This window comes from Pteropus medius, unplaced genomic scaffold (genome assembly GCF_902729225.1).
Source record: "Pteropus medius unplaced genomic scaffold, Ma_sr-lr_union100, whole genome shotgun sequence".
NCBI classification, from domain to species: domain Eukaryota; kingdom Metazoa; phylum Chordata; class Mammalia; order Chiroptera; family Pteropodidae; genus Pteropus; species Pteropus medius.
Window position 1 is genome coordinate 231,646 of NW_024346819.1, and position 27,530 is coordinate 259,175.

Consider the following 27,530-nt stretch of genomic DNA (forward strand, 5'->3'; position numbering starts at 1 on the left):
CTCAGTCTGAGGCTTGTCTTCTCATTCTCTTGAGACTCATGGATTTTGATTCATTTAAAGTGTCAAAGTTAATTATGGTCAGATTTCTTTCTTGATGATCAGTTGTCCGAACGTTGGCCAGTGAGAACCATTTGATCTGGCTCTTGTGTTGTGTGGCACATGGCATTTACTTGTTTTCTGTCACAGGATGCCCCAGGCTAATCCCCTTGTCCTTCCTCTGCAGTAGGTCAGGAAGCACCCGTGTCCCCAGGGAACTGGGCCCTTGCAGTGAGGGGCATTGTAGAGGTCACGTCTGGGATCACTGCTCCTAAGTCTTTGTAGTGGGTAGAGCTGGAAATCTGCTTTTAAAATATTACAGATTCATGTTGATATTTCAGCCTAGACTTAACAATGTTTTTACCTTAAATTTTCGCTTTTTAGTTCTTTTTCTTAAACCCTGAAACTTTTGGTTGCTAAGGACATTATTTACTTGTTTTCCTCTGTAATGTGATAATAAAACAGCTTCAAAAGTATAGCACTGATATTCCTTCTAAAACTAAGCCTCCTGGGTGACGTACGGGACTTCCTCGACGTTCCTGAGTCGGCATTGACCTTCGCCGTAACTCCCTCCCGCCTGCTCCTTCAGTTTGCTTCGTTATTGTTTTCTGTCTTTATAAGTTGAATAGTTAATCCTTTTATTTTCCTCCTTTCATTTTGTTGATAAAAATATTGAATAAGTGATTTTTAAAATCTGGTCACTTCTGTGATTGTGTCCCCTGTATTCTGGTGTGTAGCGTTTTTGAGACAGTCTAAAGTTTGTCATATACTCCTTTTTATGACTGAGCCCTGCGCCATTATGTGGCTGGACCCCGTCTTGTCATCTCCTTTGAAGCGGAGATTTGGGTCGTTCCTCCTTTGGCCGTCGTGAGAATGCTGCTGTGAGCTCTGTGTATACATTTCTGCGCGGACGTGTCTCTTCATTTGTCTTGGGTGCCTGCCCAGGAGTGGCATTTCTGGGTCACACAGTACCTGTGTAAGCGTTTGAGGGCCTGCCAGGTTGTTTTCCAGAGCAGCTGTGTCACCTGACATCCCACCAACAGCTTCTGAGGCTTCTGCTTTCTCCAGCACTGGTGGGCATCTGGCTTCCTGCTTCTGGCCGTCCTCGAGGGTGTGAAGTAGTAGCACATTTCAGTTTTGATTTGCTTCTCCCTGATGACTAATGAGGTTGAGCATCTTTTCATGTGCTTGTTGGCCATTTGTGTATCCTCGTTAGTAACATGTGCTTTATATTTATTTATACTTGGAGACAGTAATTTTGTGTCCATTTTTGATTGTTTTTCTTCTTATGAATTGTTAGAGTTCTTTATATGTTCTAAATACAAGCCTCTTATTAGAGATTTGATTTGCAAATATTTTCTCCCATTCTGTGGGTTGTCTTTTTATTTCCTTGATGGTGTTCTTTGAAGCACAAAAGTTTTTCATCTTGAAGTTCAGTTTGTCTGTTTCTTATTTTGTTGCTCTGGCTTTTTGGTGTCATAGCTAAGAATCCATTGCCAAATGAGGGTCATGAAGATTTTCTCTATTTTTTTTCCTAAGTGTTTTATAGCTTTGGCTCTTTCATTTAGAGCTTGGATCCATACTGAGCTACTGTTGGTGTGTGTGTGAGGCGAGGGTCCGTCTTCATTCTTTAATGTGTGCTGTTCAGTTGTCCCAGTACTGTTGATCGAAAGGCTCTTCTGTCCTCGTGGACAGCGCTGATACCCTTGTTGAAAATTAGTTGACATATATGTACGGGTTTATTTCTGGACTCTTCATTCTTTCCATTGGGCTGTATGCGTGTCCTTGTGGCAGGGTGCCACACTGTCTTGAGTACCATCGCTTTGAAGTAATTTTGAAATTAGAAGTGTGAGTCGCCCCGACTTTATCCTTTTTCAGGATTGTTTTGGTTATTCTGATTCTCTCACAGTGCGACGTGAATTTTGGCATCGGCTTGTTAATTTCTACAAAGAAGCCAGCTAGGACTCTGAAAGGGTTTGTGTTGAGTTTGAAGATCAGTTTGGAAAGTATTGCCATCTTAACAATATTAAACCTTCCAGTCCATTAAAATGGAATGTTTTTCTATTTCTTTAGATTTTCTTTAATTTTTTTCAACAATGCAGTAGTTTTTAGTGTGTGAGTCCTGCAGTTGTCTCGTTAAATTTGTTCCTTTGGTGTTCTCTTCTCTTTGATGCTATTGTGAATAAATGATTGATTTCACATTCATATTGTCCACGGCAAGCATACAGAAACAGCGGTTGGTTTTTGAGTGCTGGTCCTGCGTCCTACAGCCCTGCCGAGCTCGCTCACTAGCTCCAGGAGGACTCCTAAGGTTTTCCACTTGCAGAGTTGAGTCATCTAGGAACAGAGACAGTTTTATGTCTTTCTTTCCAATCCGGATGCTTGCGTTTCTTGTTCTTGCCCGAGTGCCCCAGAACCTCGGGTACAATGCCGAGTCGGGGCGGTGAGATGGACAGCCAGTTCTGCCAGTTAGTGTGATGTTCCCTGGGGGCTTTTCCTAGATGACCTTTTTCAGTTCGGGGAAGTTCACTTCTGCTCCTAATTTGTTGAGTGTTTTATTATGAAGAGTGTTAGGATTTGTTAGATGCCTTTTCTGTGTCTGTTGAGATAATCGTGATTTCCTTCCTAACAATGTGCTGTGTACGGTGCTTGGTTTTTAGGTGTTGGATCCACTCTGCACCCGGGATAAATCCCACCTGGTCACGTGTCCAGCTCTTTGTCTCTGTTGCCAGATTTGGTTTGCGAGTGTTCTGTTGAGGATTTTTACGTTCACATTCCTAAGCGGTATTGATTGGTCTGTAGTTTTCTTGTGCTGTCTTTGGTTTTGGTGTCAGGGTAATAATGCTGGCCTCGTAGAACGAGGCGGGAAATGGTCTGGTTTTTGGAAGAGTGTGTGAAGAATTGATGTTCTTCAAATGTTTGGTGGATTTTAGTTAGGAAGCCATTGATGTCTGGGATTTTCTGTGGGGCAGGGGGAGTTTAAGATGACCAAGTCACTCTCTTGTCACAGGTCTATTCAGATTGTTGTCTTTTTCTTAGGTCAGTTTCGGGAGTTTATATCTCTTTAAGAAAATGCCGGTTTCAGAGAAGCTGTCTAATCCGTTGCATACAGTTGTTCACGGAGTTCCTTTATTACCCTGTTTTCCCCTGAAGTCAGTGGTAGTGTCCCCTCTCTCGTTTCTGATTCTAGTAATTGAGTCTTCTCCCTCTTTCTTCTCTTGGTGGCTCTGGCTAAGGACTTGTCAGTTCTGTTGCGCTTTTCCAAGGGCCGGGTGTCGGCAGGAGGGGCCGCCCAGCTGTGCAGGTGGCTCGGGGTTCCGTTCTCGCCACGTGAGCACTGCCGGGGTGGGGCGAGCGGATGAGACCTCACTCTGTGAAGTGCTTTCTAGTAATATTTTGGACTCTGGAGATTTTAAATTTTGCTTGTCGTTATTTTAAACATTTTGTATTTTGAAGTTCTGGATTATAGTAACTAAATTTCAAGGAAAATGTTTACCGATAGTGAGTTTTGTAAGAGATCATGGGAGTCTAGAGGTTTGTGGTCCCCAAAAGGGTGTGGGGCTCTGGACAGTGGCTCGTCCTTGGGACTCCGCGTTTTCTTCTGTAAGAGAGAGAGCGTTACACTGCGTGATCTAAGAGCCTTTCGGGACCAAAATGCAGTTCAGGGTTCTGGAAGAACAGCGGCCGTCTCAGGCTGGATTAATATTTGTCATGTCCCATTTTAACAGGAACAAGAACTGGTCGGGCGCCCAGTTTGTGTCGGAGCGGAGCAGCGTGCTGGTGTTTCTGCCAGGTGAGTGTCACCCTCCATGACCTGGAATCGTGATGCCCCGGATGCAGGCCAGGTGTGCGTATAGCACACGTGATGGAAAACGGTGCTGGCCATTGTATGGGTTTATTCTTTTAGACCCTGAGAACACGAACAAGTGTGATTGTCAGTTCGACTTTTCACTGTGATCTTCGCATCGCTTAAGAGAGCGATAATGAAGAGTTTAATTTTTTGAAGGCAGTGTCTTACCCCCTTCAAAATTTTCAGTAAAATACTTGACTTTGTTAAATTTGGTTTGTTACATGTTTATGTTTATAAATGTGAGGTGATTGTCACCAGTCTGTGTTTAAGGCTTACTTATTGACATTTAAGTGTCATTAAGTCATAGCGTTGCTATCCTCGTACCATGAGAATCATCAGGTAGTCCTGGAGTTTCCTTCTAAATATTTGAGAAAATGAGCATTTAAAATACCTGAAAAGATTAATTTATGTGAAATTGTACGTTTTCAAAATGACGTTTTTGATGATTTTAAATGAAGTGGAATAGCTTGGTGAAACACGGCCGCAGTTGGGGTCGTCATTGAAGGTGATACATAGCGCGTGTGCGCGTGTGCGCGTGTGCGCGTGTGCGCCTGTGCTGGTGGAGACCGGGAGGCATGGATGACGGTTCCTTATCTAGCTTTGGAAAACAACCCAGGGGTTTAACACTTGGATCACGTTTTGCTTTGGTTGCTGTGGATTAGTGTTGTATCAAGGAAACACCATTAGCTGTCAGTGGGGTCGAGTTGCATTCGCCCCAATAAATATTTATCAAAAACTTCTTTGTGCACAATGCTGCATTAAGGGAGAAAATGACCAAAGCAGAGCTAAAGAGCCCTCACATGAGATACTTTTCAACTGTTAAACATCGCCAGGCTCAAATGTTTATAAATGATATTTTACAGTTTCATTTGTTGTCTTTCTGTCAACGTGTTTATGACATATTATTTCACTAATTGATCATTTATGAAGAGTTCTATGTGAGTTTCCTAGAGCTGCTGTAATAAAGCGCTACAAACCGGAAGGCTTAAATCAACAAATATATTCATTCACAGTCTGGAGGCTGCAAGTTCAAAATCAAGGTTTCACTAGGACTGCGCTCCCTCTGAGGCTCTGGGCAGAATCCTTCCTTGCCGATTCCAGCTTCTGGCGGCCGTCAGTCCTTGGGCTCCCTGGCTCGTGGCCACATCGGTCCGTCTCTGCCCCCTTCTCATTGCATGGTGCTGCCCCCGTGTTTGTCCATCTCGCTCCCTTTCTGTCAAGGACAAGGTCCCGCTGGACGCAGGGCTCCTTCCGCTGCAGCATGACCGCAGCCTAACTGAACGTGGCTGCGGTGCTTCTTTTGGCACACGGAGGACGCTGACTGCGTTTAGGGCTTCAGCACCTTTTGGGGGTGACAGTTCAGCCTGAAACAGGTTCAAATATCGATGATTCAGGATGAGGCAAAAGCATGTGTAAGCTTCATTTATTGCTAAGCATTGTTTAAACCTAATGAGAGTATTTAGCATATCTTTGTGCCCAAGAGTTTTTTAATATTACTTTTTGGTTGTAAAATTTTGCATGAGCATCGTAGGAAATTTGGAAAATCAGTGGAAAAGAAAAAAAATGTAAAATTATTCGTCTGAGCCACATTCGCAGGCCAAAGAAGACCCTGCGAGGGTCTAGGTTTTCACACCTTTTTGGGTTACCGTTAGCCACTGTCGTTGGACGTGTTCACTCGTGGTTCTGATAAACTTAGGTGAAGAGGATAAAAACGTTGTGAAATGAATTAGTGGAGCTTTCCTTGAAAAGGATGTCATCTTAATTCAAAGGTTGGTTTTTAGCAATAAATACAAATCTTTTTCTCCCCACCCGCCTTCTTCTCTTCCCTAGGTCTGGCTGAAATAAACCGTATGCACGAACTCCTCACAAACATGGTTCACAAAAGGTGTGTTTAAGTGACACTGCTGGGCTTTCACTTAGAGCCACTGCACTGTCTCAGCCTTAAGTCACTCCGGTGACCTCGGTGCCTAGTTATTCCTTCAGTAAGTTCACGCACATACCTGTCCCTCATGGGCGTTCTGTTCCACCGATTGTCTCAGACTGCAGGTGTACCCGCTGCACTCGAGTGTGACTCTGGAGGAGCAGAGCAGCGTGCTGCTGAGCCCGGTGCCTGGGTACAGAAAGGTAGGTGGGCCAGGCCATCCCGCTGCACTTGCTGCCTCCGCGAGGCCTGCGCCTGGCTCCCTGTGCTTCCGGCTTTCCACAGGCTGCTGAGAGTGATTCACCAGGGAGGGGCAGTGACATTGTGTTGGGGTGTAGGGGTCAAGAGGGTGCATGTGGAATTGGACAGATGACTTGCGTCTCTGTCACCTGTGTTTGTGTGATTTTGAGCAAATCATTTCTCTAAGACAGTTCCCTCATTTGAAAGTTGAGCCGATAACATTTACCTTGCAGAGCTCTGAGGAAGGTTAATTATAACAATCCACGTCTGCTCTTCGGTCATGGTGGCACGTGGTGGCATTGCAGTGCGGGACGCGGGGTCGGTGTCCGGCGGGGGTGATAGTACTGGTAACGGTAGCTGCTGTTTACTGAGCATTGGGTTCAGGCGGGATCAGTCCCAGGCATTTCACACTCGCGGTCCTGTGATCACCACCGCAGCCCTAGGCCGGCTGCCATGATAATTAGCTCCATTTTCTGCGGGGAAGAACGGGGTAGGGAGCTGGGCCAGCCCCAGCCCACACTGGGGCAGAGCAGATCTGGCTGCGCTGAACTGCCCCCGCCCCCCCCTCCCCCGAGCCCTTGAACTGTGAGATGTGTGCAGAATGGGAGAATTTGAGTCTAGCATTTACATTATGCAACTTTGAAATAATTTTTTAGTTCGAGTTTTCATTAAACTTTGCCTGATTATTTCCAGCATATAGTTAGATTCTTTTTTCTTTTTTGATGTTTGATAGATTATTCTGTCTACCAACATTGCAGAGAGTTCCGTCACAGTTCCAGATGTCAAATATGGTAAGATGCTTCTCTGTGTTCCCCATAACATGAGTCATAGTAGTCGCAGGCTTATTTGCCCCCAGGAATTGTGGGAACACAGCTCTGAGGAAGTGATATTTGAACAGGACTTGAACCTAAGGAGAAGCGAGCCATGGAAAGGTGGGGTTCAGGAGCAGGGAACAGCTGAGGGACAGCAGGGTGGCCACGTGGCTGGAACGGACAGACGGGGAGGTGCTAGGCCTCTCTGTGCCAGGGGTGGTGTGGAACCGGGGTGGCAGTCAGCAGGCGCCTTCGTTCTCATGACGCATTCGAGGCGAGCGTTTGAAAGAGAGTGAGTAAATAAATCAATGAAAACATGTAGTAAGTTAAACCTAAACCACAGTGTGTCTATGAGGAAGAAGTAGGGGAGTGTGGGGCGGGGGGTGTTAGGAATAGAAATCAAAATTTCAGTTTTGCTGGATTAAAAAAAAAAAAGAAAAAGAAAACTTTGGCCTTTACCAAGTGAGATGGCGGGCATTCCAGAGCTCCAAGATGAGGGCAACGTAAGCGAAGGCCTGCTCAGCAGGGTCCGTCGGGGCGAGACCGAATGAGGCGAAGGAGAGGAAGGGAGGTGACCCGGGCATCGCGGTGGCCGTCGCCCGTGGCTGGCATTCTGGGGTGGGGTGGGCGTGGCCGGAGAGTGAGGGGTGTCCTTTTCAGGTAGGCTGTGAAGGTGGAGCCCATGGGGCTGTCCCCAGGGACCTGGTGAGAGGCTGGGGGTGGCCCTCCACATTAATGGCCTAAGGACGAGAGAATGGAGCCGTGAGGTGCTGGGGACAGGAAAGGGCGGGGACAGGGTGATGAAGAGCCTGGACCTGGCCATGGGAAGTTCCAGACATTGTGGAAGCAGTTGGCTGTGTGAGCCTGGGGACCAGGGCAGAGGAGCAGGTGGGGCGGCTGGGACGGGCAGGAGGAGACAGGAGCCTCCAGCAGCCAGTGATGTTCTGGAAACTGAGTTGGAAAGGGTTTTGGGGAGGCCGGGTGAGCGGATGTGCCCTGCTGATGACAGATCATGGGTTTTAGCAGGAGGCCCTTGCTGTGACCTTGATGCACAGGTTCAGTGGGGGCGAAGCCTGGTGGGAGTGGCCTCCAGAAGGAAGAAGGATTGGAGACAGGAGGCTAGAGGACACTCTCGGGGCACTTGGCTGTAAAGGGAGGGAGGGGGCCTCAGAGGACACAGTCCCTGGGTGGGGAGCAGCCACTTCATTGGGCCATCAATGGAAGAGGTGCGGGGATGGTCAAAGGAGCCGCTGGCTGTGAAGGGGGGAGGGGCTGGCCTCCAGTGGCATGTGGGTGGCTTACCCGCTCACGGGGCCAAGGTGGAAGGCTGAGGACGGAAGGGCCTGTGAGAAGTGGCCGAGGGAGCGTGTGGCATCTCCATGGCCGCTGCCCTCGGTGAGCTGGAGGGCTGGTGTCAGGTGCGGGTGGCAGTGGGGGAGGGTTAGAGGTTTGGGAAGAGGTCACAGCAGGTGCCCATGGGGTGGGGCAACGAGTCATGGGGTCTGTCCCCACCGACCACCCAGGCTAGTGGCCAGGAGTGGGAAGGGCAGTCAGCCTGCCGGCCGTCTTGTTCGCCCTCTCTGGCCGCTGGGCTGCGTGGTGGGTGTAGACAGCTGGTGACTGGGGCTGAGGTTGAGCCAGACAAGTAGGACAGAAGGAGAAGGGCCGGGCTTCATGTGACATGCCCCGGGGTGAGCGGAGTGATAGGCGTGGCCTGTGGTTCTGTTAGGAGGGTCTTGCGGCGGGCTGAGGGGGATGCCATAGGGGGAGAGTGAGGCTTGACCTTGAGGTGGAGGAAGGGTCATGACTGTGGGTGTGGCCATGGGAAGGGGGTGCTGGCGTCTTGGAAGGTGAGCCCCTTGGAGGAGAGGCGTTCACAGGACGGAGCGGCTGGGTGCTGCCACCGCTGGTTCTGTGGGCGCAGAAATCACCCAGTGTTATGGCAGAGGGGCTGGGAGCATGAGAGGCCTGGCAGCCGGGCAGGGGAGCAGTTAATGGGGGGAGGTTTCCCGGGGTGAGGACACCTGCCGCCTCTCTCGGCTCAGTGTGAGGGAGTGGGCAGCGACAGCACCCTGCCTGCAGGGACAGCCCTTTCTGTCGTCGGGGCAGGGGGTGGCGGGCTGTCCAAGAAGAGTCGCAGGGGCTTCTGTCACCTGGGTTTACAGGTGAGGACACTGACCACAGAGACCGAGCAGCTTGGCCCCAGTCCCCTGCCCGCCCCGCCCCAGGCCCGAGTCCAGCCGTCCAGGCTGTAGCTGCTCCTCTGCGTGGTGCCCGCGGGACGGCTCGTGCAGTCGGGGCGGCTCAGCCTGTGACACGGCAGGTCCTCCGGGGGGCCTGTCATTTATGCCCAGACCCCCAGTCCTTAGAGGAGAGTGTGACCAGTTCATTTCCAGAGGCTTCCGTGTTTCGGTTTGTTTCATTACTATGCATTGTGATTATTTCACAATTATTTCTGGTTAGCATGGTGTTTACATTCCTTTTTTTAAATGACAGTTATAGATTTTTGTTTGACTAGAACTCTGGTTTGTGATGAAGACACGAATTATCAGAGTCTGCGATTGACTTGGGCCTCTAAAACCAGCTGTAATCAGAGAAAAGGTAAGACGTTTGCGTCCTGGGCACAATTCCGAATTGGTGGCACATCCAGATGTCTCTTTACAGTATTTGTTTTTTGTGTGTTTGCTCTCAACTCAGACGCTTCCTTTATTGGAATGGGCTTTAAGGTCTTAGCAGCTGTGTCTCGTGTCGTGAGACTCTCCACTTACACCCGTGCGTCCCCTCATGCCCAGTGAGCCAGGTGACAGTTCTTGTACGTAACGGAGAAGTGTCCTGCCATCTCCAGCACTGTCGTTTTTCTCAGTGAATTTATAAAGTTTCTGGTGAATAGTTACGGAAGCCAAGCGGATCTCTTCATTACCTTTTGGTGACCCTTCCTGTGACGTCTGTCCGAGTGTTGATCTTTCCAGGGTCGTTTTCCTGACTGGTGGCACAGAGAGTTCAGAGTCAGCTGGATCAGGCTCCAGGGGACAGCGCGCTCGGTGCCAGGCTCATGCTTCTTTCAGAGCCTTTTCGGGAGGGCGAGGAGGGGCTGCTCCGAGTGGCCCTGCGGGCAGTGGAGCCAGCTGCCCCCAGTGGAGCAAGACAGCTCTTCTCAGGCGCCCCACGGGGACGCCGGGCGCAGCTGTTTGCTGTGCTTGCTCATTTCATTCCCTACGAGGTAGCGCGCTCTTCGTGTCCCCGTTTCTCAGTGACACGGCCAAGACCTGGGAGCAGTGACCTGCTCAGAAGGAGTAATACCGGGAGGCGGTTGGGATGGGGACTGGAACCCTGGACTCTGGCCTCAGCCCACAGGCCTGCCCACTGTGCCTTGTCCCCTCTTTTGATGTGACTTGCCTAGAGGGGTGAGGAGGGACTGTCAGGTGTGGTCACGAGGCCTCGTACGTTGGAGAACCTTATGTTGAGTCGTGTAGTTACAAAGCTAAGTGGGAAAGGATGTAAATTATGATCGTTTTTCTGTGTTCAACCTCCCCCACTGAAACCCCCGAAACAAAAACTGTGCTTTGAAGAAATGACAAGTAATTGTACAGACGCTGGGAGCTGTCACCTTTGTCTATTTTTTGGTATGTTCAGACTTTCTATAATTAGAAAAATTTGCCCTCATTGGAAGTTGCAGAAATAGTACAAAGTCCCCCGAACCCTTAGCAGTGACATTTCATGTCACTTAGCACAGAGGCAAAGCCAGGCAGCGAGGCATAGCGCCCGACCACAGATCGCTCCCCACGCACTCGTGCGTGTGCCTCTCAGTGTGACCCCTGGCGAGTCCTGTAACCACCCATCACGACCAGAGCACAGGCCGATCCCCCTGCCTTGAAGGAAGAAGCTCCGTGGTCACGGCGCCCTCGGCTCTCTGCTCTCCGCAGCCCGTCCCTCACGTCTACTGTGTGGTTGTTTGGAGGGTGTCGTATGAGTGCGGTCACACAGCGTGTCCCCTCTGGAGACTGGCTTGCTTCACAGTTCGTTCTTTTCGTTGCCAAGGAGGGTTTTGGGTGCCGTCCACCTGTTGGAGGACGTTTGGCACTTCCCAGTTCTCGGCAATGGCAAATGAAGCCACGTGCGCACTGGGGCCTGGGTCGGTGTGGGGGCCTGCCCTCATCTCCCGGGGACCCAGGCCCAGGGAGCACTTGCTGGGTCTGCGCTGAGTCTGTGAGAAGCCACCCGGGCCGCTCTGGTGGTGGCAGTGCCATTTCAGGTTCCCTTTAGCAGGTCTGAGACCCGTCCCCTCCACACCGTCGTCGGCACCGCTGTGAGCACAGGCGTCGCCCTGTGATGTCCGCAGTGACTGGAGGGGTGACCGATCTTTCCTGTGCTTGGTTGCCATCTGTGTCTCCACGGAGATGGATTCGTCTCGTGCCTGTTTTCTGATTGGATTGTTTGTTTTTTTACTGTTAAGTTTTGAGAGTTCTTTATGTAACGTGGATTCTGTCTTTTTTATAGGTATGTGGTTTACAAACATTTTCTCCCATTTCATTCTGCGGTTTGTCTTTCCATCCTCTTAACGGGGTGTTTCACAGAGAAAGTTTTAAGTTTTGATGAGGTCCACTTTATCAGCTGCCCTTTTTAGGGACTGTGCTTTTGGTGTCACGTGGGAGAACTGTTCACCCAGTCCTCTGTTTTCTTCTAAAAGTTTCAAAGCTTTGTTTTGCATTTACATCCATGATCCATTTGAGTTAATTTTCATCGAGGTGTGAGGTTTGGGTCGAGGTTCACTTTGTCCTTTGCCTGTAGATGTCCAGTTGTCCCTGCCCAAGTGTCCTTCCCCCGTGGGATGTCTTCTTCCCCTTTGTGAGATGTCACTGGGAGAGCTTGGGTGGGCCCCTTCCTGGGTTCTTTCTGTTCTTCTGACCTGTTTTCCCGCCACCAGTGCCATAGTACTGATTACTGTCTCGTGAAACTTAACGTAGAGCAGACGGATGCCTCTCACCCTTTTCTTCATCTTCGCGGTTGTTCCAGCCGTCCTACTTTGCATTTCCACGTGGATTTTACGGTACGCTTGTCCATAGCTACTAAAAGTCTTGCTGTGATTTTGGTGAGAACTGTGTTAAACCTGGAGCTGCATTTGTGGAGTGTCGAGTCTTGAACAGTGTCTCTATTTATTGATGTCGTCTCTGACTTTGGTCAGCAGCATTGTGTTATTTTTCAGCGTATGGATCCTGTACATGTTTTGTTAGATTTACACCTAAGTATTTAATTTTATTTGGAGCAACGGTCATCAGTGGCATTGCGTTTCTAATTTCGGCTTTCACACGTTCATTACTAGTGTACAGAAGTGTGATTAATTTGTGTGTCCGTCATGTATCCTGTGACTTTACTGAACTCGGTGATCAGTCCTAGGAGTTTTTCGTTTGTTTTTGGTAGTCACCTTGGGATTTTCTGCTTAGACAGTCATGTCATTTGCCAGTGGGGGGGGATCTGGACTGCTGGGGGGTGCCTGGAGGGGCCAGCAGTCCAGAGCCCCTCTGTCTTTCCTGACTGTGCATGGGAAGGAAAGCGCCTCCCCGGGCTGCCCCCCATTTGTAAAAGCTGGGAACGTAAGGACACCCCCCGGGAGAGCTGACAGGTGGGGCTGAGGGGTGCGTCCTCCACAGCAGAGTGGCATATTCTGCAGTGGTCTCTGCGGGCCGGGCCTGGTCTGAGCTCCTCGCACGTGCTCGCTCAGTCGCTGCGCAGCGCTGTCTTCGCGGTCACCTGTGCAGACGTGTCAGGCGGACGGAGCCGTGAGGGGCCGAGAGTGCGTGACAGCCTCCCGCCCTCGTCTCCCTGCACGGCCATCAGCCACCTCGCCGGAAGGAGCGCAGCTCCTTGTGACGTCGCTGCTCTTGCTTGGCGGCGTCTGAGTCCTCACTGGTGTGGGCCGTGCCCCTGCGGGAGGTGTGCGGTGTGTGCCATCGCGGCTCGGGGCCGAGGCCGCTTTCTCTAGAAGTGCGTCGGGTTTTGTGCTGTGGATTACCGAGTGGAAGTCGGCAGTATGTGTAAGACTGCAGACACTGACTTACTCTGGAAGGTTCTTACTGACCTGCTCTAGTAGAAGGTACTGAAGGTTTTTCTTACTCTTTAACGGTTATTCGTAAATGTGTCTTTATGCTGGTGTTAATTAATGCCAACGGGCGCGTGACTGTTTCTCCCCCCAAGGCCGTGCCGGACGGGTGTCCAAGGGGTACTGTTACCGCCTGGTACACAGGGATTTCTGGGACAGCGCCATCCCCGACCACGTCATCCCAGAGATGCTGGTAAGTACACTTCAGCTTTACTGAACAGTCTGAGTGATGTCATTTGCAGTGTTGTGTAGTTTCGATTCCAGAAAAATCGCCGTCTGACCGGGCTGTGTTGATGGCAGCGGCTTTCGGCAGAGCCGCGCTCGCCGCCTGCTGGCTGCGCGACAGGGCTGTCCTTGGGCTGTCCTTGGACGCAGCGCTTCGCTTTCCTGTGACACTCGTGGAGTCGCCTTTCGCTTCGCTGTCTGTCTCTCCGGCCTCCCTCTGCCCCGCCCTGTCTCGCCCACTTTCCTGCCTTTTCTGCCCGCTCTTTCTCTTCCTTCTCCTTGTCCGTCTAAAATGCTAGTCATGTGATAGTTAACCGGTTTAATCATTTTGTTGTTTCTCAGTGAGTTTTGTTGTTTTCAGCGCTGTCCTCTGGGAAGCACCGTCCTGAAGGTGAAGCTACTCGACATGGGCGAACCGAGGGCCTTGCTGGCGACCGCGCTCTCCCCGCCCAGCCTGAGCGACATCGAGCGGACGGTCCTCCTGCTCAAGGAGGTGGGTCTGCCTGGCCTGCGCTCGCGCCCAGAGGGCTAAGGCTCGTTAGATACATTTTACAAATTTTGTGACGTGGGTCTGTCTAAGGCATTTTGTTGTAAATAATCGGCATTTGCTTGAGAAAGCACGTGTGGCGATCAGTTCTTGAGTCCAGATTGCACGCGTGTCGACGTGAGCTCCGCGAGCGGCCGTGCGGCACTTCCGCTCTCTCACTGTGCACGCGCTCCGCTCCCCTCCTTGCCTGACACAGGTCGGCGCGCTGGCAGTCAGCGGGCAGAGGGAGGACGAGAACCCCCACGACGGCGAACTGACCTTCCTCGGCAGGGTGCTAGCCCAGCTTCCCGTCAGCCAGCAGCTCGGCAAACTCATCGTGCTGGGGCACGTGTTCGGGTGCCTGGACGAGTGTCTCATTATAGGTGAGCCACGTGAGGCGCCACATGAGGTGCCACGTGAGGATACTGTGCCGTGCGGGGCGATGCCGGCCGCTCTCGCTGTCTTAACGTGCTTGGTTTTTCTGTTGTAGCGGCAGCTCTGTCTTTGAAGAACTTTTTTGCGATGCCTTTTAGGCAGCATCTTGATGGTTACAGGTATTTCACATTCATATTTTAAAAAGCTACTTTGTTTCACTGGAGTCGAGTGACACTGTTACCCGTTTCTAGGAACAAAGTGAATTTCTCCAGCAACAGTAAGAGCGACTGCATCGCGCTCGTCGAGGCATTTAAAGTAAGTTTTCTCTGTCGCGCTGGGGACGTAGCACCTCAGCCGCCAGCACATGCACAGGCCACACACCTCCCTCTGTTGAGAGTGTCATGAGGCCCTTGATGTCCAACAGCAACAACGAGCTGTGTTGGGAACCGTAGTTGGGGGCGGGAGCCCAATTTTATGAAGCTGATTGAAAAATTAAATTTGTGAGTTTCCTGTGGTCAGACTGTGTTGAAATTGGACTTAAAAAAATAACTCAGTAACCACGAATATATTTTGAAACTCTGGTCCTTTCTTTTTCAGACTTGGCAGAGTTGCAGACAGAGAGGAGAGCTGCGTCATCCGAAGGTACGTGTCTGCGGGGGGCCAGAGGAGACCCGCAGGAGGGCACTCGAGCTTAGCCTGTTGCTGCGCGCGCTGGGCCTGAGGCAGGTCGCTGTGGACAGTCCTCGGTGGCGGCTGGGCAGATGGAGCAGTGACCTGCCCAGGCCTTCTCACTTGCCTGTCCTTTCCTGAGCCACTCCCACTGAGCAGTAGCGACCCTCCGTGGGGTCAGGAGCCTCTGGCTGCGAGTGCTCAGTACCTGTGGCGCCCTGGCTGTGCTGGTTCCAGGCCGGGGACCCTGAGGCCTGCTGCTGGTCGCAGCCAGCTCTTAGACAACAGGCCGGAAAGAACTCACCCTGTTAGCTTCATCCCTTTTTTGCATCTGGTTTTCTGTTCTAAACTAATTAGTTTCGAAAGACCGTTGATACGTTTGTCTGTGTGTTTAAGTTTACCCCGCCTGGATGTATCCCTGCAATGACTGTGAGTTAACCTGTTGAAGCTCTCTCTCTCTCTTAAAGAGTCAGCCACGTTGTTTTTCTTGTTACTGTGTATTCTTGTTGGTATATGTTCTTAGATGAGATGTACATATTATGGTAGCTGTTATTTCTGATTTGTTAATTAACATTGAGTATTGTCTTTTTATGTGTTTAAAGGATGAACTTGACTGGGGAAGGTTAAATTACATTCAAATTAAGAGAATTAGAGAGGTAAGTTGGCAATAGTGAGTATTCCATGAAATACGTCCTTTATTTCTAACTTTAGTAAAATTTACATGTTATATATTTACATATTAATTAGATATATTTATGTGAGATACAACATACATTTTATATAATCCACATATTTATAAGTAATTATATATTATATATTTAAAAGTGATAATATCATCTTTCTCATTCTGAATGTTGTGAACTCGTGTCCTGTCATTTCTTGATTAGATCTGTGTGTTTGGGTGCGGGGTGGTCCCCAAAACAACCCCCGGGTGCAGTGATTTGCTAGAGAGACTCACAGAACTCAGAAAACTGCGACACGGTTATGGTTTATTATGGTCAAAGGATGCAGGGGAAAACCAGCGGAAGTGGGGAGGCGTCCAGGGGGGACGAGAGCAAGGCCGCAGTTGTCCTCTCCCCGTGGAGTCTTGTGAGCACGACGGATTCTCTCGGCGATGATGTGTGGTGACAGGGAAGAACTGCCCACTGGGATGGCTCGGCCGGCCTGGCGTCCAGGCTGCGGGTGAGGGTTGGTCAGGCATGCGGTGCTTGCCCGGCTGACCTTAGTTTCTTAATTTTGGGCCTTTTGAGAGGTCACACTGATACTGCTTGGTTCAAGGCCCCCGCCACACATGAATCACGTTGCTCCCAGAAACTGTTGTACCCAAGGTCTCTGGTAAACAGAGACACTCACGAGGCAGAACATTCCAAGGGCTTAGAGTCCATCCCGGGAGCCAGGGTTTCCCTGGAAGGTGCAGAGTGGACGCCAGAGTTATCCTTTACTGCACAAGCCTCCAGACGCTTAGCCTGTTTTATTGTATTTTCAGAGAACTCACTCTTAGTTTGATTTTATAGTGTAGGTTTTTTGGGGGAAGGGGGGAGGTGGAACTTTGCTTTTTCTGTTAATTTAGTCTTCCACATCTTTTGGTTGGCCGTTTTAGTCTTGCTGAGATGAGTATTTTGTTAATACTTTCAATATTTTTAAGTAAATGCTTTTAAAGCCATGAATATTTTTGTGAGCACTATTTGGGCCATATTCTGTCGATTTTGATGTTCACCATGTCCATCTGTGACTTTTAGTGTTGGTTTCTTGGTTGACTTGAGAGTTTTTTAGAAGAGTATTTGAGTTTCCAGGGAGGAAGAAAGACGTATTTTAAGATATTTTTGGTTAATTTCTGGTTTTATTGCATTTGGTCAGAGAAAGTGACTTGCATAATTTTACATTGATTTTCCATTAGCAAGGTTACATGCGACTACAGCCCTAGAGGACTTCAGTCACATGGAAGTGCCCGTGCTGACGTGGGACTTCGGTCCCGTGGAAGTGCCCGTGCCGACGTGGGACTTCGGTCCCGTGGAAGTGCTCGAGCTGACGTGGATGGCTCGACCCTTCCTTCCTGTCCCCAGGTTTCTTCTCCTGCTTCACAGTTTTTACGTCTTTCCATTTCTTTTTAGTTGTTTTTTTTCCAGTTATGTTGACGCTTGTGTCTTGTGTGGCTTTACTTTTTGTAATGTATTGAGATAACTGTGGTAACTTGATTTCCGATCAGTTCAGAGGTATTTGGAGTCGTGTCTTCTCACATGTGCGTATTCTCACGTCTTCTCATCAGACACCTGAACGGTTGATGTTTCGTGTGAAACAAGTTTACTGCAACCAGGCGGTTTTTGTTGTCACTCAGAGTGACTCTTTAGCCATCAGTCACCTAGCTTGCTTTTAATCACAGCAGCAGCACACGTGCATGGCAGAGGTGTGGGAAGTGTTGCAGGGACCGAACGCAGAGGGCGCTGTGCTTCCGAAGGCCGCTGGTGGCCATGGCCGCACGTGCGCAGAGCTTTCCCGTGTGCTCGTGGGTCGGGTCCGGTGTTTTCCGTTAGCGTTGCATTCGGCACCCTTTCCTTGCTTGCCGACGAGACTTCGGGAGGAGGACTGTTACTGCTCCGCTTTGTCCCACAGCTCGCTTAGCGCTCGGCCCATTTTCTAGTGTCCTCGCTGCTCCCGGCAGCGTAAGCTCTTGGAGACCTCACATCTCGCCGTGTTTTCTTAGGTGGCTGAATTATATGAAGAGCTGAAGGGCAGAATCTCTCAGTTCAACATGTGTGTGGACTCTCGGCGGCCCGTCGTGGACCAGGAGCACACGTACAAGCAGCGCTTCATCTTGCAGGTGTGCGGGCGCCCGGGCGTCTTTCCGATTCTGATTCTGTCGGCTGGCGGGGTCTGTGGCCGGGAAGCTGCCGACTGCTTTCTGATGCAGGCCGTGCCTCGGGCGGTCGCATGGCCACTGTGCCCGCGCCGTGCCCGTGCCGTGCCCGGGAACAGGGGGAACTGCTGTCCTTCACAGCTTTGGGTTTCCTGTCTTGATGAGTGATCCAGACCCCTCACTGGTGTCTGGAGGGGGTTCATGTCGCACAGCCACCACAACTGCCTCCGGACGGATCCTTTTGTTTCAGTGTTCCAGAACGGAAAAACGCCCTTAACGTTATTTAGTGTAGTTAGCTTTCCCCTCACGCTGCAAACATTGTCATAGCTCTGGAGGCTGTGGTCAGCTGAGCTTGTCGGGTGGGAGCTTGGGGGCCGTGTAGAGAGAAGTGAGTTCTGGAAAGGTGGCCGAGGGGGCTCCGATGGGGGTACTGGGAGAGATGCTGGGAGAAGGGGTGTACCTCTGGATGGCAGGTGGTTGCAGGGCTGGGGAGCGCCTCCCACGGGCATGCTTCGGGGTGTTCTCATGGGAGAAGGGATTCTGCAGCGTGCGTTTCAGCGTGGATGGGGCATGCAGGCCCGCTGCTCCGGATGCGAGGACACCAACTGGAATCTTACCTCAGTCGGGGAAGTGCCTGACCCGCAGGATAAGTGCGTCTGGTGGAAGGTGGTGAGCTTGGCCTGCCGCCCCGGGCTACCTGCGCACACGCGTTCGTACACTGGTCCGCCGCTGTTCCCTAAACCTCATTTGAAAAGTCCCCAAGCTCTTTCAAAGAAGGTCATGTGTTAAGTGTTTCTGTTATGGAGAAATTGCCAAGATTGTGACTTTCTGCTTGATGAGTTAAAAGATCTTTTTTTCTGGTATAAACTCATCTTTTACATTACGTTATATTGTTGTGGGAATAGATTAGTGTATTGGTGAGATAAACTGATAAAATGATGCTGTTACTTCATGAACATAAATTTCTCTTCCAGGTCGTGTTGGCAGGTGCTTTTTATCCAAATTACTTTACTTTTGGACAGCCTGACGAGGAGATGGCGGTCAGGGAGCTGGCTGGCAAAGACCCCAAGACAACAGTCGTGGTAGGTGGAGACTGGCCACCTTCCCTGGGGATAGCTCGGGCCACTGGTGTTCAGATGGGGCCTCCCTTCAGTGCGGCTGATGCAGAGTATTTTTCTTCACTCGTTTCCGTTTTCATAAGTAGCGAGTGGGTTTCCCCCTACCGTGAGTATTGCAGCCTGTTTGACCTTCACGTGAGTCACCTTGCCCCTCAGTCTTGCTGCTTTGTTTGCGGGACTGGCCTTGAAGCCTTGATAGACAGGTTGTGTGTCCTTGGCTAATGCTGGTTGATCATGTGCCATTCTGAAGTGCTTACGACTCTTCTTTGTAAGCTTTAAACACGTTTAGTTAATTTACTCCATTTACATACACCACTGAGCACTGCCGTCTACACCACGGTTCCCAGACACAGGTGCATCACCAGCGTTTAAGTTCATGTTTGAGGGCTCCCCTCACAAGATCCAAACGAGAAGGCGCAGCCTGGCGGGTGGCATTCAAGTGGCATGTGTTCTGGGTGAGTCCAGGGGTCAGCCAGGCACTGGCCCCAGTCCGCACCTGGGGCCCGCGTGGTCCAAGCTGCCGCAGGATGGCCTCAGGGCCCACGGCCCGAGTAGAGGCTTCGCCGCCAGCTGCGGGGCCTGCAGAGCTTGGGGAAGTTCCCGGTGGCTGTGAGCGCACTCAGGGCGAGCTCTTGCCCCTCTCATGGGGCGTCGCCACTGGTACGAGAGAGTGGGACTGACAAGGGGAGGGTGACGATCACTAGGGCTGCACACAGGTCTTTGGGGCGCGCTGGCAGGAGTGGTTCTGGGCAGCAGTGCAGACATGGCTCCTGCTGGGGGCGGGCTTCCTCAGAAGGCGCAGCCCTTCCCGAGTCATCACGGCACCTGGGCACTGCCTGTGCTGGCCACCTGGATTCCCGGGGCAGCCTGGTCATGTGCACTCTGGGTCCGGAATCACCTCTCCACTGTGTGCCTGGTAAAACCTGAGTGACAGCCACGTGCGCTCTGCGCTTGTCTGACAGGCCTCGGTGGGTCGTCCATGTCCGTTCTCTGACCGCACGCGGACCCTCTGAGCGGGCGATTTCTCATCCTTGCACCTTGTCCCATGCCTGTTGCGTCCTAGTGCGATCCCCTGACCTGCCTCAGGAAGCCTGGCTGGGTGGGACTCGGACCCGAGTCTGCAGCCGGTCAGCCCGTGCATTTTTACCCACCCACCGCTTCTCATGGAGCTGTAGTGGGACCTGTGATGACGGAACCTGGTTACAGGGCCAGGAGACTCCTGGCTTCATGCCAGGGCGAGGTGCGGGGATCACTCTGACGGAAGGGAGGACGGGCTCGGTCTGCAGAGTGGGATGGGGGGTCTGGAGCGTGCGCGCCTCTGGCTGTGGGGACTGGGTCTTTATTTTTCTTTGTTAGACTTTCGGACCATTTTAAGAGGGGAGAATTAGCCTTTATTTAATATATTTATTATTAAAACTTAGTTACAGTTTAAAAGTCATTAGTCTTTCAGTATCCCTATTCCTGGACTCCGCGTCTGTGGTTGAGACGGTAGAGTGTGTTTTCGTGAACTGAAAACGTGCGCGGCTTTAAGCGTGTGAGCGTGACCGCAGCGTTCTGTTCGCTCTGACGCGCGCGCACTGTTTTCCAGCTGAAGCACATCCCTCCGTACGGCTTCCTCTACTACAAGCAGCTGCAGTCCCTCTTCCGGCAGTGCGGCCAAGTCAAGTCCATTGTGTTTGACGGTGCAAAGTAAGTCCTGCGTTCTGTCAACTGCGGTCACGAAAGAGCCGTGGGTTCCCGGGTCCCAGGAGCCGGCTCTGAGACCCCGTTGCTGTGGGGCGGCCCCCGGGGCTGCTGCACACAGCTCCGAATGCAGCTTCGCTCTGTTGGCGGAAGCGGTTGCCCTCTTTCAGCTGGCGACTCTGAGGAGCTGAGCCGAGTGGTCAGTGCTCCGGTGCCAGGAGGACTCTGCGACGTGTGGTCCCGGGGTTGATGCGTCACTTCACGTACCTGTCCCTGGCCTGCACGCGAGTCTCTAGTGACACGCCTTTGTAGGCCACGAAGATGTCCGGGTAGAGTTTGTTGCTCATAATTGCTCAGCACACAGGTTCTAAATAGTGTGTGGGACAGATACTGGGAAACCCGATGACGTTTGCCCTCATTCTAGTTCATGACCAAATGGCGTGTTTTGGAGTAGCGCTCTGAGTTTCTGTTTCCGAGAGAGAATTTTTATACACAGAAGAGACTATTTATAGTTTTCAGGTTGATTTTTATTTTTTTAAATTAGAAGTTGTTTCTAATACTCTAATTTTATTTAATTTACAAATCTTTGTAAATCTGGAAAACACTTTTTCCTTGATTAATGTCTAATAAGTTGAATATATTAAATCTACGTTCAGTTTGGATTAATTCTGTAAAACATTTTAAGTTCCGTTCTTATGATTAATGTGTTGATTTTCTTTGTAATCATGTAAATGCGTCACACGGCAAACTAATAACTCTACCAGGCAAATCTTTGTAAGTCCTTTTAACAACTGTTACTCATTTAACTAAACTTACAGTGTCTTAAGTTTTCTTTAAGTTACAATCAAATTTAAATTCTTAATCATATATGTAAAATCACATTTAAAACTGGATCTGCACAGCTAAGCTGTCTCCTCTGAACGCTGAAAGTCCACTGGTGACACCTGGGTGTCTTTTGGCCGCGATGAGTGGCCAGCAATCTGGGCTCTCACGAAGGTCGTAGCAGCCTGTGTCACTAATCTGTACGGCTGGATGGGATCCTGGGTTTGTTTCACATTTCTCCTGTCTGGGACCTTTTCATAGCTATTTTAGTTATATTGTACTCAATTTTTCTAACTTTCTAGTCATGGTACCGATGTCATGTCAGTTACTCGGGAAAGTAGCAGTGTCCTTCTCATTTGCCAGTGGCAGTTCTTGTGCACCAAACATTTGAAGGCAAAGAATGACATCAGATCGTACTTGAAGGAGGAAAGCCCGCAACCCTTCTGGGGTGCAGAGTCCGTGTGAGCCTGAAAGGTGGTCCGTAGGCACAGTTTCCTCCCCAGAAGCTTTTGGCTTAGTGGGGCGGTGGGGGGGAGGGTAAATTGATTGCACGATTGACCGTCGCCTGTCACAGAAAGTCATGGGAGAGGCCCAGGTGAACAGAAGGAGACGCTCTGCCTGGAAGCTCAAAGTAGGCACAGGGACATTCACTGAGACTTGCTGAAGAGATATTTGAGGGGGAACTGGGAGCCTAGGAGGCCTGGGCAGGTGGAGGGCCAGGTGGGGGGCCAGGTGGGGGTGTGGGGTTGTCGCTCCAGCAGGAGCCCACTCATGACTTTGCAAAGTGTAGGGAGTCGGGCTACGTTTTGGATGATCTGTGGCCGACTGACAGGTGTGGCTGTGAGCAGATGGGCGTCTGGAGCCCCGAGCGCTCTGGTCTGCATGGTATTTTGTGGAACCGAGTCGGGGAGACGGCCAGGTCTGAGCTAATGTGGGGTGAGCAGCCGTGACGTCTGCCCAACGTTATGAAGAGGAGCGGGGCAGAAAAAGCTGGTCTGGCTGTTGATGGCCGCGGGGGACCCAGAAGACGGGGTGAAGAAGGGGGCCCTCCCGCTGGGGCTGTGAGGGGTGACCAGGAGTGGAGGCGAGGCCAGGGAACGGGGTGGGCGGGGAGTGTCACAGCCGAAAATGGCCCTAGGAGATTGGAACCTGGGAAAGGTGGTCCGAAGCCTAAAAGGAATTATGCCTGAGGAGAGGCTCAGGAGCCCCTAGAGAGGGTGGTGGAGAGGGATGTGGGACGTTCAGGCAGAGGACGGGAGGCAAAAGTGGGGATTCAGTCCCAGGAGTCAGCTGAGGAGGGTGACGAGCCAGGGCGGGAGGAGGATGGTGGGCTGAGAGAGAGGGTGGCCGCATCTCCCAGATCACCGGGAATCAAGCACTGCCCTGGGGAGTTGGCTGCAGGGACTGGGGCAGGGCGGGGGGAGGTGATGTGTGATGTTCGACCCAGGAGCATTTTGACAAGCAGATGCAAACAGGTAAAGCGAGGTTGTTCTTCTTTATAGCAGAAGTGCCCGGGAGGCACCCTTCCTGCAGCTCGATCCCCTCCCCCGGGGGTGGGGGGAGGCGGAAGTGGGCTTGGCGGTCCCCAGCCCTGCTGTGTTTTTGGAGGGAGGGCACAGCGATCACCGAACCGCTCATGTGGTTTTAGCTGTGGTGTAGTTGACGATGAAACGGAAAATCCCCCAAACCTGCTATTCTTTTCTAATTATGAGAATTAAAGTTTCTTAACTGAAAACTCGATCTTGGTGTTTATTCTGCATTATTCTGCGTAATACGTAGGACGATTCTTGGTTTTAGTTAACGATATGTCATAATTTTTATTTAAGTAAATAATTTTCCCTTAAATACTTCTTGATTAATTATGGAATGAAGAGTCACTTCTGTTTTCAGGAGAAGTGTAAATGAACATTCCTGTCTGATATTGAGAGAAATATGCATTAGTTCTTGTTTTCAGATCCCTGATACATTTTTTTTTATTTGCATTTGCGGAGCAGAGCCTTTGTGGAGTTTTCACGAAACCCGACAGAGAGATTTAAAACTCTTCCTGCAGTGTATATGGCGATTAAGATGTCTCAGCTCAAAGTTTCCCTTGAACTCAGCGTTCACTCTGCAGAGGAGATCGAAGGGAAGGTGCAAGGAGGGACCGTCTCGAAGCTCAGGAATACCAGGTACTGTCACCGGAGCATGGGACTCCTCTCCCGGCGCGTCATCCAGGTTCTTGACGTCTCGAACAAAGAACTGAGCGAGACACCGGAATACAGCAGCAAAGGAAAGCTGTATGAGAAGGGAAGGTCCACTCCCAGACGTGGAGGCTCAGAGGGCCTGGTAACAAAGCCTTCGGGGTTTTTATCCCAATGTGCTGTGGGTGGTTACTTTTCTCAGAGGGGTGGGCTTCCTTGATTGACAGCTAAGATTGACAGGACTCTGATTCACTATTTGCTTTCCGCATGTGTTCGTTTCCAGAATTCAGTCTGTTATAATGATATTAATGAACTTCCGGGCATATGCATCATATTATAATGATGGTATAATGAGGCTCAGGTGAGTTGAAGATCGTTGGATCTTTATTGCGTAGGTGCGAGTGACTGGCTGAAACTAGAACCCAATATTCTGCTCACTTGTTTCTTTTTATGAGTTACTTTTAGCCTAAAATGCCTTCTGGCTTGCTTAATTGTGGGCTGACTAGGGCAGATCCCTTCTAGGATAGGAAGACTTCAGTGTCTTTGCAGGCAGACCCAAAACTCCCTAACTTTCCTGTCTAACCCTTTTCTAAGGGCCACGAACCCCCTTCTTATTAGTATGGATGTTGAGGGACAGGAGGTCTCTCTTTCTGTATCTGCTTCCTGCTGAGAAGGGTCCTCATCCCTGCCCACTGGGGTTTCATGGCGCTCTTTCCCTTTCTGCCTTAGTCACAGCAGGGTCTTGGGTATCCTGCTGAAGTGCCGCCTCAGCCTAGACGAGGAAAAGATACGAACTGGTCACGTAAATCATATATCTATTAATTTCTGTTAGCGATTTGCCTATTTAGTAAGTAAAGGGAAACAGTCGATTAATATATTTCTTGAAGAGTAAAAAAGACTTTCGGCCTAAAATCCCCTCCCCTCCCGGTCTCTAAGGCCCTATCTGGCCAAACACCATTTCTGCTAACAGTGGGCCAATGACCCTTATCAGTAGCCAGAGGATCTGAGTCACCAGTTTTGGGGCAGTTATCGGGATTGGAGGGAGAGGGTCTTTTCTTTTCCCAAAGAAAAGAGGAAAGAAAAGTTAGCTAGGTTTACTAAAAAGATTAAGAACTCTGCAAGAGTCGTCTCACGTCATTTCCTGCTAAAAGATCAAGAATTTTACAAGTGGCGTCGCATATCGCGTATCGGTACTTCAGAGGGAGGCGGCGGGACTGTGCACCTGCCTCCCCACGTTCCGATGGTTCTCACAGCCACCCACCCGTGCTTAGGCTCCCGCGGGCAGCGCTGGCTGTGTAGCCGGGAGAGCCGCCTTCAAGCCTGGGCCCCTCATCTCCTCGCAGTGCGCTCAGCCTCTCTGAATCTCAGCGCTTCTCATCTGTTTATTTTCCAGTTTTATTGAAGATACATCGCTGTACGTTCAAGGCACAGAGCATGATGGTTTGATTTATAGGTGTTGTGGAATGATGGCCACAGGGGGTTCAGCTGACCTCTGCCTCTCATGCAGACGCAATAAAGAGAGAAAGAAGGAAAAACCTTTTCTCCTTGTGATGAGAACCCTTAGGGTCCCTCTCTCGCCAGCTTCCCAGCATCTCCCGCCTGGCAGTGGGAGCTGCGGCTCTGCCCTAGGGCCGGCCTCTCTTCTGCCTGGAAGTTGGTGTCTCCGACCACCTCCCGCTTCCCCCAATCCCTCTCCCCACTCCCCCGCCTCTAGTAACCACAGGTCTGGTCTCTTTTTCTATGAGTTTGGCTTTTTCTTTTCTGTTTTGTTTCAGATTTCACATACAATTGAAGTCATGGTATTTTTGTCTGTCTGGCTTATTTCACTTAGCATCGTGCCTTCACGCTCCATCCATGTCGCTGCAGATGCCAGGATTTCCTCATTTTTATGGCCGAGTAGCATCCCATTGTATACATCGACCCGTCGTCTTTGTCCACTCACCCACCGATGGGCACTGAGTTCCAGCGTCTTGGCTACTGTAAATAATGCCACCATGGGCATGGGGTGCAGACGCTGTTTCAACTTAGTGTTTTTTTTTTCCTTTGAATAAATACCCAGAAGTGGAATAGCTGGGTCATAAGGTGGTTCTAATTTTGAATTTTCTGCGGAATCCCCGAACTGTTTTCCACGGCAGCTGCGCCAGCTTGCAGTCCCACCGGCAGTGCGCGAGGGTTCCCTTCTCCACATCCTCGCTGGCGCTTGCTTGTTGTCTTGACGACGGCCATTCCCTCCCAGCAGCTGTGATGTGCTAGCTCATCCTGGTTTTGCTTTGCATCTCCCTGATGACTAGGACAACTTCTGTGTCCGTTGGCCTTTGGGGAAATGTCTGCCCGGGCGCTCAGCTGACTGTGATTGGACTGTTTGCTTTTCTGCTGTTGATGGATCTGCGGGATGGACGGATGCCTGCTGCACAGGGCCGTTGAGAGGGTCCCGGGGAGTTGCTTCTGCGATTTGCAGTTTAAGTAGCAGGGGTTGAACCTCCTCGTCCCCTTTCTTCCTCCTTCCGGCCGGGTGTTCATTTTCTCTTGTTAAGCACAGTGGGATATTCTGTCCTCGACAGAGCAGACGGTGGGTTAAGGTGGAGATGAGTTGGGAGCACCTGGGTGCTGGCCGGCACAGTGCCCTCCCTGCCGAGCGGGCCTCCCTGCCGAGCGGGCCTCCCTGCCGAACGGGCTGGCGGGCATGGCGGGCGGCCATGTGGGTCCGGTCGGCCCAGAGCACTGGCACTCGCCACTTCGCACCTGCCATCGAATTAGTGGGTTTTCTTGGGCCAAGTTAAATCCCCCTTTAGTGTTTGCCACAGATCGCGGGTCGTGCTCCGCAGTGCCGTGCGTAGGGATTCTCCTTTACCATTTCTCGTTTGTTATCTGTTTAATGCCGTGAGGGACTTGACAGGAATTTGAGGACTTGGAGAGGGAAGGGAAGGTGTCCCATCGAGTCGCATCTAGCGTGTGCAGTTTTGATCTCGACTTTGGGAGTGCGGTCGGTGTGGCCTGGGACAAAGGACGTGCCTGTCCTGCTGGGTCCCTTCACCTGAGTCACTATTAATAAATGGGCCCGAAAACTGGGAAGCGAGTCAGACCAGACCTCCCTTATAAGTCTTTCTCTTCATTTTAGAACAAAAATATTTTGGGGGAAAATTTTATTTTTTATCAAATTTACGTTTCTTATCCTGGATTGTAGCATTTACCGTCTTATTACTTTAAGGGATGAATGCTATTTTTTGGGTTTATTGGAAAATCTCGTACGTGTTTTCCAGCAGCGTGAGCCAGGCTCGGATTTCTGTAGTGTTCTCAAGGTGAGTCGTTCACCTCTGAAACCACAGCTCAGCGAACATTGCAGGCCCTAGATGCAGCGTTTCTGTTCTTGAAGGGTGAGGTTCTAAAGTGGCCTTGACCTTGCAGGTGTGTTCCAGAGAGCGATGTGTAGCTGCTGGTGTGCACGCCCCTCCAGGTGGCTCGGGAAGCCACCAGACACTCAAGTTTGAGACGAGACCAAATTCAATCAAATTCATCATCTCAGGCTTAGGTGTTTTAGTGAAGTGTTCTGCTCTTGTAGAAATGGCGGGGTGGGGTCGTTCAGGCGGTAACTCACTCATGTAAATGTTTTCTGTGTGACACTCGACTTTTGCTCCTATTTCTAGGGTGAACGTGGACTTCCAGAAGCAGACAGTGGACCCCGTGCAGGTGTCACTGAGCACGCTCCACAGGTCGCGGGCGGTCACGGAGCTCCTACTGACGGTCGATGTTACAGAGGTAAGAGTCATTGGAGGGTCCCCTCCCCAACCTGATCTGGAAGTGTCACGTGTGCGTGACTTAAAACACGTGTGCACCCACAGTCTGCACACTCAGCGACCTGCCGAGTGGTGAGCTTGAATTACTGTACTTGTTAAAGAGAATGTGGCTGGAACCCAAAATGAAACACAGATATTCATTCCAGAATCAGAGTTCGATTTTTAAGATGTTAAGAATGTCTAAAATGCTAAAAATCAGTTTTAGCCATAGGATACGTGTATAGTGATAGATACCTGTGTAGTTTGGTTTATAACAACAAAACCATCATTGGCACTGTTCTCTAGGGTATGAACAAAATAAAATTCCATCTGTGATGCACCAGCGCTT

The 27,530-nt window shown here is 50.7% G+C and overlaps 1 protein-coding gene across 1 annotated transcript in view; it reads left to right on the forward strand.

Annotated features, from left to right (window-relative positions):
* Positions 1-27,530, forward strand: part of TDRD9 (tudor domain containing 9) — a 68,427-nt gene that overhangs the window by 22,102 nt on the left and 18,795 nt on the right. The window contains exons 9-25 of the mRNA XM_039876564.1: positions 3,765-3,829; positions 5,717-5,771; positions 5,926-6,010; positions 6,781-6,838; positions 9,356-9,460; positions 13,052-13,149; positions 13,543-13,674; positions 13,925-14,090; positions 14,198-14,261; positions 14,334-14,397; positions 14,680-14,724; positions 15,354-15,407; positions 17,453-17,569; positions 18,580-18,687; positions 20,312-20,412; positions 23,223-23,396; positions 27,053-27,164. Of these exons, the coding sequence (XP_039732498.1) occupies positions 3,765-3,829; positions 5,717-5,771; positions 5,926-6,010; positions 6,781-6,838; positions 9,356-9,460; positions 13,052-13,149; positions 13,543-13,674; positions 13,925-14,090; positions 14,198-14,261; positions 14,334-14,397; positions 14,680-14,724; positions 15,354-15,407; positions 17,453-17,569; positions 18,580-18,687; positions 20,312-20,412; positions 23,223-23,396; positions 27,053-27,164 (1,603 nt within the window). The remainder of the gene's footprint in view (positions 1-3,764; positions 3,830-5,716; positions 5,772-5,925; positions 6,011-6,780; positions 6,839-9,355; positions 9,461-13,051; positions 13,150-13,542; positions 13,675-13,924; positions 14,091-14,197; positions 14,262-14,333; positions 14,398-14,679; positions 14,725-15,353; positions 15,408-17,452; positions 17,570-18,579; positions 18,688-20,311; positions 20,413-23,222; positions 23,397-27,052; positions 27,165-27,530) is intronic.